The following is a 12,262-nucleotide window of genomic DNA, read 5'->3' as shown; positions in this document are numbered from 1 at the left end:
CCCCCCTCCCCCACCCCCGTCCTCGTCCCTGAACCACGTCCTCGTCCCTGAACCCCGTCCTCGTCCCTGAGCCCCTTCCTCGTCCCTGAGCCCCTTCCTCGTCCCTGAACCCCGTCCTCGTCCCTGAACCCCGTCTTCGTCCCTGAACCCCGTCCTCGTCCCTGAACCCCATCCCTGAACCCCGTCCTCATCCCTGAACCCCGTCCTCATCCCTGAACCCCGTCCTCATCCCTGAACCCCGTCCTCATCCCTGAACCCCGTCCTCATCCCTGAACCCCGTCCTCATCCCTGAACCCCGTCCTCATCCCTGAACCCCGTCCTCATCCCTGAACCCCGTCCTCATCCCTGAACCCCGTCCTCATCCCTGAACCCCGTCCTCATCCCTGAACCCCGTCCTCATCCCTGAACCCCGTCCTCATCCCTGAACCCCGTCCTCATCCCTGAACCCCGTCCTCATCCCTGAACCCCGTCCTCATCCCTGAACCCCGTCCTCATCCCTGAACCCCGTCCTCATCCCTGAACCCCGTCCTCATCCCTGAACCCCGTCCTCATCCCTGAACCCCGTCCTCATCCCTGAACCCCGTCCTCATCCCTGAACCCCGTCCTCATCCCTGAACCCCGTCCTCATCCCTGAACCCCGTCCTCATCCCTGAACCCCGTCCTCATCCCTGAACCCCGTCCTCATCCCTGAACCCCGTCCTCATCCCTGAACCCCGTCCTCATCCCTGAACCCCGTCCTCATCCCTGAACCCCGTCCTCATCCCTGAACCCCGTCCTCATCCCTGAACCCCGTCCTCATCCCTGAACCCCGTCCTCATCCCTGAACCCCGTCCTCATCCCTGAACCCCGTCCTCATCCCTGAACCCCGTCCTCATCCCTGAACCCCGTCCTCATCCCTGAACCCCGTCCTCATCCCTGAACCCCGTCCTCATCCCTGAACCCCGTCCTCATCCCTGAACCCCGTCCTCATCCCTGAACCCCGTCCTCATCCCTGAACCCCGTCCTCATCCCTGAACCCCGTCCTCATCCCTGAACCCCGTCCTCATCCCTGAACCCCGTCCTCATCCCTGAACCCCGTCCTCATCCCTGAACCCCGTCCTCATCCCTGAACCCCGTCCTCATCCCTGAACCCCGTCCTCATCCCTGAACCCCGTCCTCATCCCTGAACCCCGTCCTCATCCCTGAACCCCGTCCTCATCCCTGAACCCCGTCCTCATCCCTGAACCCCGTCCTCATCCCTGAACCCCGTCCTCATCCCTGAACCCCGTCCTCATCCCTGAACCCCGTCCTCATCCCTGAACCCCGTCCTCATCCCTGAACCCCGTCCTCATCCCTGAACCCCGTCCTCATCCCTGAACCCCGTCCTCATCCCTGAACCCCGTCCTCATCCCTGAACCCCGTCCTCATCCCTGAACCCCGTCCTCATCCCTGAACCCCGTCCTCATCCCTGAACCCCGTCCTCATCCCTGAACCCCGTCCTCATCCCTGAACCCCGTCCTCATCCCTGAACCCCGTCCTCATCCCTGAACCCCGTCCTCATCCCTGAACCCCGTCCTCATCCCTGAACCCCGTCCTCATCCCTGAACCCCGTCCTCATCCCTGAACCCCGTCCTCATCCCTGAACCCCGTCCTCATCCCTGAACCCCGTCCTCATCCCTGAACCCCGTCCTCATCCCTGAACCCCGTCCTCATCCCTGAACCCCGTCCTCATCCCTGAACCCCGTCCTCATCCCTGAACCCCGTCCTCATCCCTGAACCCCGTCCTCATCCCTGAACCCCGTCCTCATCCCTGAACCCCGTCCTCATCCCTGAACCCCGTCCTCATCCCTGAACCCCGTCCTCATCCCTGAACCCCGTCCTCATCCCTGAACCCCGTCCTCATCCCTGAACCCCGTCCTCATCCCTGAACCCCGTCCTCATCCCTGAACCCCGTCCTCATCCCTGAACCCCGTCCTCATCCCTGAACCCCGTCCTCATCCCTGAACCCCGTCCTCATCCCTGAACCCCGTCCTCATCCCTGAACCCCGTCCTCATCCCTGAACCCCGTCCTCATCCCTGAACCCCGTCCTCATCCCTGAACCCCGTCCTCATCCCTGAACCCCGTCCTCATCCCTGAACCCCGTCCTCATCCCTGAACCCCGTCCTCATCCCTGAACCCCGTCCTCATCCCTGAACCCCGTCCTCATCCCTGAACCCCGTCCTCATCCCTGAACCCCGTCCTCATCCCTGAACCCCGTCCTCATCCCTGAACCCCGTCCTCATCCCTGAACCCCGTCCTCATCCCTGAACCCCGTCCTCATCCCTGAACCCCGTCCTCATCCCTGAACCCCGTCCTCATCCCTGAACCCCGTCCTCATCCCTGAACCCCGTCCTCATCCCTGAACCCCGTCCTCATCCCTGAACCCCGTCCTCATCCCTGAACCCCGTCCTCATCCCTGAACCCCGTCCTCATCCCTGAACCCCGTCCTCATCCCTGAACCCCGTCCTCATCCCTGAACCCCGTCCTCATCCCTGAACCCCGTCCTCATCCCTGAACCCCGTCCTCATCCCTGAACCCCGTCCTCATCCCTGAACCCCGTCCTCATCCCTGAACCCCGTCCTCATCCCTGAACCCCGTCCTCATCCCTGAACCCCGTCCTCATCCCTGAACCCCGTCCTCATCCCTGAACCCCGTCCTCATCCCTGAACCCCGTCCTCATCCCTGAACCCCGTCCTCATCCCTGAACCCCGTCCTCATCCCTGAACCCCGTCCTCATCCCTGAACCCCGTCCTCATCCCTGAACCCCGTCCTCATCCCTGAACCCCGTCCTCATCCCTGAACCCCGTCCTCATCCCTGAACCCCGTCCTCATCCCTGAACCCCGTCCTCATCCCTGAACCCCGTCCTCATCCCTGAACCCCGTCCTCATCCCTGAACCCCGTCCTCATCCCTGAACCCCGTCCTCATCCCTGAACCCCGTCCTCATCCCTGAACCCCGTCCTCATCCCTGAACCCCGTCCTCATCCCTGAACCCCGTCCTCATCCCTGAACCCCGTCCTCATCCCTGAACCCCGTCCTCATCCCTGAACCCCGTCCTCATCCCTGAACCCCGTCCTCATCCCTGAACCCCGTCCTCATCCCTGAACCCCGTCCTCATCCCTGAACCCCGTCCTCATCCCTGAACCCCGTCCTCATCCCTGAACCCCGTCCTCATCCCTGAACCCCGTCCTCATCCCTGAACCCCGTCCTCATCCCTGAACCCCGTCCTCATCCCTGAACCCCGTCCTCATCCCTGAACCCCGTCCTCATCCCTGAACCCCGTCCTCATCCCTGAACCCCGTCCTCATCCCTGAACCCCGTCCTCATCCCTGAACCCCGTCCTCATCCCTGAACCCCGTCCTCATCCCTGAACCCCGTCCTCATCCCTGAACCCCGTCCTCATCCCTGAACCCCGTCCTCATCCCTGAACCCCGTCCTCATCCCTGAACCCCGTCCTCATCCCTGAACCCCGTCCTCATCCCTGAACCCCGTCCTCATCCCTGAACCCCGTCCTCATCCCTGAACCCCGTCCTCATCCCTGAACCCCGTCCTCATCCCTGAACCCCGTCCTCATCCCTGAACCCCGTCCTCATCCCTGAACCCCGTCCTCATCCCTGAACCCCGTCCTCATCCCTGAACCCCGTCCTCATCCCTGAACCCCGTCCTCATCCCTGAACCCCGTCCTCATCCCTGAACCCCGTCCTCATCCCTGAACCCCGTCCTCATCCCTGAACCCCGTCCTCATCCCTGAACCCCGTCCTCATCCCTGAACCCCGTCCTCATCCCTGAACCCCGTCCTCATCCCTGAACCCCGTCCTCATCCCTGAACCCCGTCCTCATCCCTGAACCCCGTCCTCATCCCTGAACCCCGTCCTCATCCCTGAACCCCGTCCTCATCCCTGAACCCCGTCCTCATCCCTGAACCCCGTCCTCATCCCTGAACCCCGTCCTCATCCCTGAACCCCGTCCTCATCCCTGAACCCCGTCCTCATCCCTGAACCCCGTCCTCATCCCTGAACCCCGTCCTCATCCCTGAACCCCGTCCTCATCCCTGAACCCCGTCCTCATCCCTGAACCCCGTCCTCGTCCCTGAACCCCGTCCTCGTCCCTGAACCCCGTCCTCGTCCCTGAACCCCGTCCTCGTCCCTGAACCCCGTCCTCGTCCCTGAACCCCGTCCTCGTCCCTGAACCCCGTCCTCGTCCCTGAACCCCGTCCTCGTCCCTGAACCCCGTCCTCGTCCCTGAACCCCGTCCTCGTCCCTGAACCCCGTCCTCGTCCCTGAACCCCGTCCTCGTCCCTGAACCCCGTCCTCGTCCCTGAACCCCGTCCTCGTCCCTGAACCCCGTCCTCGTCCCTGAACCCCGTCCTCGTCCCTGAACCCCGTCCTCGTCCCTGAACCCCGTCCTCGTCCCTGAACCCCGTCCTCGTCCCTGAACCCCGTCCTCGTCCCTGAACCCCGTCCTCGTCCCTGAACCCCGTCCTCGTCCCTGAACCCCGTCCTCGTCCCTGAACCCCGTCCTCGTCCCTGAACCCCGTCCTCGTCCCTGAACCCCGTCCTCGTCCCTGAGCCCCGTCCTCGTCCCTGAACCCCGTCCTCGTCCCTGAACCACGTCCTCGTCCCTGAACCCCGTCCTCGTCCCTGAACCCCGTCCTCGTCCCTGAACCACGTCCTCGTCCCTGAACCCCGTCCTCGTCCCTGAGCCCCATCCTCGTCCCTGAACCCCATCCCTGAACCCCGTCCTCATCCCTGAACCCCGTCCTCGTCCCTGAACCCCATCCCTGAACCCCGTCCTCGTCCCTGAACCCCGTCCTCGTCCCTGAGCCCCATCCTCGTCCCTGAACCCCATCCCTGAACCCCGTCCTCATCCCTGAACCCCGTCCTCATCCCTGAACCCCGTCCTCGTCCCTGAACCACGTCCTCGTCCCTGAACCCTGTCCTCGTCCCTGAACCCCGTCCTCGTCCCTCTCGGGGGTTCTTTTTGGGGATTATAATATGAATGGCGGTAGATATAAATCCCTCACTGACCAGGTCTTTGTATATTTCTGGGTTCTGTGTTGGCCCCGAATTTACATCTGGGTCATCATCTACAGAGATGCCACTGTCAGAAGGATGGAAGGACCAGACCTTGCCCGGCCCCGGCAGATTCTCCACTCACCTGCACAGGTGACACTGGTGCACTGCATGGTCCCATCTACACAGGTACTGGAAAGAGAGACAACAGTGTCAGTTGGGGGCTCGTCCGGGATTGTAGAGGAAAAGCCATTAAACGGGTTCTCACCAGTTATTGCATCCATCTCCTCGGGGGAGGGTCTCACCGGGAAGATGCCTCTCTCCTGTCAGGATGTCCAGGCAGGTGCACTCCTCTATAGCCACACAGGCTGTGCCATTCTCTGTCAGGACCCTCCCCGGGGGGCAATAGCAGCCCGGCTGGCAGGATTCTGTACAATGCTGGGGGAGACGAGGGGCTCTTAGCAATCATCACATGACACACAACTGTTACATTCGTCCTCATCTGCGTTATGGGATCAGATGACGTAGAGAGTCGGAGCTCACAGGTCCGGGAACTGGGATTAAACTGTCACTGGCCGCCACACATCATTAACCACCAATCACATGGCGTGCAAGCAGGGAAAACGCATCGTACTCGGCTACGGGAGTAACAAATGGCCGGCAGTGTGTGGCAGCGTTCCTACCCCACTGCATCGCCCTCCACTAAGCCTGCCAACCTGGGACCTCCCCCCCCCATGTCTCTGAAGAACCTTCCACCAGCAACACATCCTCTCTGTACTCACCAATCAGAGTAAGCTAATGCGACATGGGGGCGGAGCACAGTGAGCTGCAGTGACACAGGGGAGGAGCACAGTGAATTGTCGTTACCCGGGGGCGCAGTACAGTGAATTGTCGTTACCCGGGGGCGCAGTACAGTGAATTGTAGTTACCCGGGGGCGGAGTACAGTGAATTGTAGTTACCCGGGGGCGGAGTACAGTGAATTGTAGTTACATGGGGGCGGAGAACAGTGAGCTGTAGTTACCCGGGGGGAGCACAGTGAATTGAAGATACATGGGGGGTGGAGCACAGTGAACTGTAGTTGCCGGGGGGTGGAGCACAGTGATGTTGCCGGGGGGGGGAGCACAGTGATCTGTAGTGACACAGGGGAGGAGCACAGTGAATTGTAGTTGCCGGGGGGTGGAGCACAGTGAATTGTAGATACATGGGGGGTGGAGCACAGTGAATTGTAGTTGCCGGGGGGTGGAGCACAGTGAATAGTAGATACCCGGGGCGGAGCACAGTGAGCTGTAGTTACACGGGGGTGGAGCACAGTGAGTTGTAGTTAACGGGGGCGGAGCACAGTGAGTTGTAGTGACAAAGGGGAGGAGCACAGTGAATAGTAGATACCCGGGGGCGGAGCACAGTGAGCTGTAGTTACACAGGGGTGGAGCACAGTGAGTTGTAGATACACGGGGGCGGAGCAAAATGAATTGTAGTTACACGGGGGCGGAGCACAGTGAATTGTAGTTACACGGGGGCGGAGCACAGTTAATTGTAGTTACACGGGGGCGGAGCACAGTGAATTGTAGTTACACGGGGAAGGAGCACAGTGAATTGTAGTTAAATGGGGGAGGAGCACAGTGAATTGTAGTTACTCGGGGGCGGAGCACAGTGAATAGTAGATACACCGGGGCGGAGCACAGTGAATTGTAGTTACACGGGGGCGGAGCACAGTTAATAGTAGATACACGGGGCCGAGCACAGTGAATAGTAGATACTCGGGGGTGGAGCACAGTGAATTGTAGTTACACGGGGGCGGAGCACAGTGAATAGTAGATACACGGGGCGGAGCACAGTGAATAGTAGATACACGGGGGCGGAGCACAGTTAGTTGTAGTGACAAAGGGGAGGAGCACAGTGAATAGTAGATACACGGGGCGGAGCACAGTGAGTTGTAGTGACAAAGGGGAGGAGCACAGTGAATTGTAGTTACAAGGGGGCGGAGCACAGTGAATAGTAGTTACTCGGGGGCGGAGCACAGTGAATAGTAGATACCCGTGGCGGAGCACAGTGAATATTAGTTACCCGGGGCGGAGCACAGTGAATAGTAGTTACTCGGGGGCGGAGCACAGTGAGTTGTAGTTACTCGGGGGCGGAGCACAGTGAATAGTAGATACCCGGGGGCGGAGCACAGCACACTAGGGATTATAAACACACCACCAGCCAGTGAAGTCCCCCGACTTACCGCCATGTCGTCACATGATCTGGGGCATGCGGGGCCACAGCTGCTGTACGCGGCGTCCGCGAGGGACGAGCAGTTTGTCTCTGGAAGACAAGATGGAAAATATCCTCCAAATAAGATTTTCTTCTCGCAAAATGGACTTTATTTAGATGCCGTGTCAGGTGCAATGACCAATCACAACCAATCGCGGTTCAGTGGTCAGATGTGAACTCTCGGAAGGTGACATCTGATTGGTCGGATGAGATGCCCGGCGTCTAGACCCCAATGAGGGAACACAGTCCTGGAGATTCTATCTGTCTGACTCCGCCCACCATTATCATTGAACACAACATAGGTCCATGTCAAGCAAAGCCGTGTCATATGTTTAGTATCCCGTGATGTTCTCTCACCCGGGCACCGTGGCAGCGGGCAGGGCTCCACCTCCGCGCTCGGACCCTCACAGTAATCTCCGCCCCCCAATGGGTACGGGTCATCACACACGCGGCCTTGCAGAAGCCGGTCCTCCCTTAAAGGGGCCATCAGCAATGGGAAAGTCTTTCTGAAGGACCTCCAGGTGGCCGGCGCCGCACACACCACATTCAGGCAATGGAGGGAAATGTCCTCCTGATAACCTCGAGCCAGACACAGGGACAGGAGAACCAGGTCCTGCCTGAGGGGAAAGGCTGACAGGAAGTTCTAGGCCTCCACCTTGTCCTCGTAGAAGGCCAGCAGCTCAGACACCCCCCTTGCAGAGGCAACATTGGGGGTGAGAGTGGAAAGGGGAACATCTCTGACAAGGGTGCTTCGTGTGGTGCCGGGGAAACACGATTTAGGCCCCACAGAGTCACACAAGGGCAGCCACGCGGCACCAAAGCCAGGAGAGGTCGCGGTGCGGGGCCCGGCCTCCAGCTGCTTGTCCATGGGGCCCTCCACAAGGGTGATCAATGCTTTGATAAGAAGGGGTGTGGCCAGAACCTCTTATCAACAAAATCCTCCTCAGGTACACAGCTGTCAGGGTCCTCCCACTCCCCCGTGAAGGAGGACTGAGAACACCGGGAGCACCGGCGAGCCTCGGCGTCTTCTCAGCTCTGATGGGCCGAGACCGGGGACAAGAATTGTGAACTGCATGAATGAGGCCCAAATGGTCCCTTTAAATTTATCCTGCGACCCCTCCAGTGACCTCAGAGGCCGTGTGACCTCCCACCATGACAGTTCAGAGGCCGTGTGACCTCCCCCCATGACAGTTCAGAGGCCGTGTGACCTCCCACCATGACAGTTCAGAGGCCGTGTGACCTCCCCCCATGACAGTTCAGAGGCCGTGTGACCTCCCGCCATGACAGTTCAGAGGCCGTGTGACCTCCCGCCATGACAGTTCAGAGGCCGTGTGACCTCCCGCCATGACAGTTCAGAGGCCGTGTGACCTCCCCCCATGACAGTTCAGAGGCCGTGTGACCTCCCGCCATGACAGTTCAGAGGCCGTGTGACCTCCCGCCATGACAGTTCAGAGGCCGTGTGACCTCCCGCCATGACAGTTCAGAGGCCGTGTGACCTCCCGCCATGACAGTTCAGAGGCCGTGTGACCTCCCGCCATGACAGTTCAGAGGCCGTGTGACCTCCCGCCATGACAGTTCAGAGGCCGTGTGACCTCCCGCCATGACAGTTCAGAGGCCGTGTGACCTCCCGCCATGACAGTTCAGAGGCCGTGTGACCTCCCGCCATGACAGTTCAGAGGCCGTGTGACCTCCCGCCATGACAGTTCAGAGGCCGTGTGACCTCCCGCCATGACAGTTCAGAGGCCGTGTGACCTCCCGCCATGACAGTTCAGAGGCCGTGTGACCTCCCGCCATGACAGTTCAGAGGCCGTGTGACCTCCCGCCATGACAGTTCAGAGGCCGTGTGACCTCCCGCCATGACAGTTCAGAGGCCGTGTGACCTCCCGCCATGACAGTTCAGAGGCCGTGTGACCTCCCGCCATGACAGTTCAGAGGCCGTGTGACCTCCCGCCATGACAGTTCAGAGGCCGTGTGACCTCCCGCCATGACAGTTCAGAGGCCGTGTGACCTCCCGCCATGACAGTTCAGAGGCCGTGTGACCTCCCGCCATGACAGTTCAGAGGCCGTGTGACCTCCCGCCATGACAGTTCAGAGGCCGTGTGACCTCCCGCCATGACAGTTCAGAGGCCGTGTGACCTCCCGCCATGACAGTTCAGAGGCCGTGTGACCTCCCGCCATGACAGTTCAGAGGCCGTGTGACCTCCCGCCATGACAGTTCAGAGGCCGTGTGACCTCCCGCCATGACAGTTCAGAGGCCGTGTGACCTCCCGCCATGACAGTTCAGAGGCCGTGTGACCTCCCGCCATGACAGTTCAGAGTGCCATGATGGTTCAGAGGCCGTGTGACCTCCCACCATGACAGTTCAGAGGCCGTGTGACCTCCCGCCATGACAGTTCAGAGGCCGTGTGACCTCCCGCCATGACAGCTCAGCATACACCCCACATGGGGACTCACGATAGTACATGGAGGGATCTCCTCACCTTCACATGGCTCCAGGTTGCAGGGCCGCTCCTCCCTGTCAGGACCTTCGCAGGGTAGACCGCTCCTTGAAGGAGGGGGGTCCGTGCAGAACCGGTAGCGGTTCTGGAATCCTCCACCACATGTAGCAGAACAATTACTCCACGGCGTCCAATCCGACCAATCCCCATCCACGGCTGTAAGACAATCACGTATAAAGAGGACCTCCCAAATCTACTCATGTGACCCTCCAACACACGCAACATGTCTGCAAAACACCCCCATTAACCCCCCAACACACCCCAACACCCCCCAAAAACCCCCAACACCCCCCAACACCCCCCTGTTATTACCCCCCCGGGTGACACTCACCAGTTGTTGCAGTCTCTCGGCACCGTCTCTCCGGGCTCATAGAAGTTTCCGCCCTCAGTACAGGGGCACTGCGATGGGGGGACACAGCGATTATTCTGCAGGAGAAGAGGGACAGTCACACTTGGCTCGGTATTTGCCCCCCTTGTATGATGGGGTAGTATTGTACTGGGGGGTGGTAGATGTTCGGGGTGCAGGTAACTCAGGAGTGTCGCCGGACCACCTCTCCGGGGGGGGGGGGGGGGGGGGGGGGCAGCAGGCGGCGGCTGGCGGGGAGAAGCCACAAGTTTCAGGATGGCTGATGGGGGGGGAATGGGGGGTATGTGCCCCATGCCTGCTGCTCACTGCCCCGGGTCTAGCTACACCCAGAGGGGTGAGGGGGCCCTCGCTGGATTGATTAGCATAGTCTCCGCCCCCGTCCCCTCCTCCGACATATCTGGAAGAAGAGGATGAAGATCTCCGGAGTGATCGGCACTCTGACACTTCCTTGTATGGGATCAGCCGTGTTCTGTATGAAGGGATCTGGAGGGATCTTCTGGCCGCACAGAAGGAAGTGATCCCGGGAACTCACCAGCAGGAGCTCCTCTCTATGGCAGTAGCAGCCTGGCCGGCACGTCCTGTTGTCTCCTTCATCACCCAGATCAGCGCAGGAGGCGGGGCCATCACCGCAATCCTTCCATACCATCCCATCCGGACAGATCCCAGGATCCTCTCCTGCAAAGAGGACAACGAGAAGATCCAATATGACCCATTTAGACCAGGACATTCCATCACCAAACCAAGCAACAGAACATACCATAAGAACAGATCCAGTGATCCACTCCACATAAAACCAGATCTGATCCAGGGATCCACTCCACATATAACCAGAAACAGATCCCGGGATCCACTCCACATAAATCCAGAACAGATCCAGGAATCCACTCCACATATAACCGGGAACAGATCCCGGGATCCACTCCACATAAAGCCCGAACAGATCCAGGGATCCACTCCACATAAAACCAGATCTGATCCAGGGATCCACTCCACATATAACCAGAAACAGATCTAAATCCAGAACAGATCCAGGAATCCACTCCATCCAGGGATCCACTCCACATAAAACCAGATCTGATCCAGGGATCCACTCCACATATAACCAGAAACAGATCCCGGGATCCACTCCACATAAATCCAGAACAGATCCAGGGATCCACTCCACATAAAACCAGCTCTGATCCAGGGATCCACTCCACATATAACCGGAAACAGATCCCGGGATCCACTCCACATAAACCCCAGATCTGATCCAGGGATCCACTCCACATATAACCGGAAACAGGTCCCGGGATCCACTCCACATAAAACCAGATCTGATCCAGGGATCCACTCCACATATAACCGGGAACAGATCCCAGGATCCACTCCACATAAATCCAGAACAGATCCAGGAATCCACTCCACATAAAACCAGATCTGATCCAGGGATCCACTCCAAATATAACCGGAAGCAGATCCAGGGATCCACGCCACATAAAACCAGAACAGATCCAGGAATCCACTCCACATATTACCGGAACAGATCCAGGAATCCACTCCACATATTACCAGAACATATCCAAGGATCCACTCCACATATAACAAGAACAGAACCAGGGATCCACTCCACATATAACCAGAACAGATCCCGGGATCCACTCCACATATAACAATAACAGATCCCGGGATCCACTCCACATATAACAAGAACAGAACCAGGGATCCACTGTACACAAAACAAGAACAGATCCAGGTATCCACTCCAGAGAAAACCAGAACAGATCCCGGGATCCACTCCACATAAATCCGGAACAGATCCCGGGATCCACTCCACATAAATCCGGAACAGATCCCGGGATCCGCTATGCACAGTTATCACGCAATGGTTCATACACAGATTTCTCACCAGCACACGGATGAAGATGACACGTGGAGAACTCAATACGGCGAAGGACGACGCTGACGCGGCTGCGGTTCCGGTATCCTCCCCCGCAGGGCACGGAACATTCTGACCAGAGCCCCCAATCCCCGGAGGAGCCTGCGCAGGAGGGAGACACTATCTCATCATCTGTATCCGGCATTACTAGAGAGAAGCCGAGGGACCATCATGCCTGGCGGACTCTGACCCCGC

The 12,262-nt window shown here is 59.3% G+C and overlaps 1 protein-coding gene across 1 annotated transcript in view; it reads right to left on the bottom strand.

The window, feature by feature from the left end:
* Positions 1-7,927: 7,927 nt before the first annotated feature.
* Positions 7,928-12,262, bottom strand: part of LOC108802958 (SCO-spondin-like) — a 17,168-nt gene continuing 12,833 nt past the window's right edge. The window contains exons 10-14 of the mRNA XM_018574804.1: positions 12,038-12,169; positions 10,682-10,824; positions 10,114-10,181; positions 9,765-9,938; positions 7,928-8,178 (exon numbers count right to left, since the gene is read on the bottom strand). Coding sequence (XP_018430306.1) covers positions 7,928-8,178; positions 9,765-9,938; positions 10,114-10,181; positions 10,682-10,824; positions 12,038-12,169 — 768 coding nt within the window. The remainder of the gene's footprint in view (positions 8,179-9,764; positions 9,939-10,113; positions 10,182-10,681; positions 10,825-12,037; positions 12,170-12,262) is intronic.

Source organism: Nanorana parkeri, unplaced genomic scaffold, assembly GCF_000935625.1.
Source record: "Nanorana parkeri isolate BGI_ZX_2015 unplaced genomic scaffold, ASM93562v1 scaffold3247, whole genome shotgun sequence".
Classification (NCBI taxonomy): Eukaryota; Metazoa; Chordata; class Amphibia; order Anura; family Dicroglossidae; genus Nanorana; species Nanorana parkeri.
This window is presented reverse-complemented; position numbering and strand designations above follow the sequence as displayed.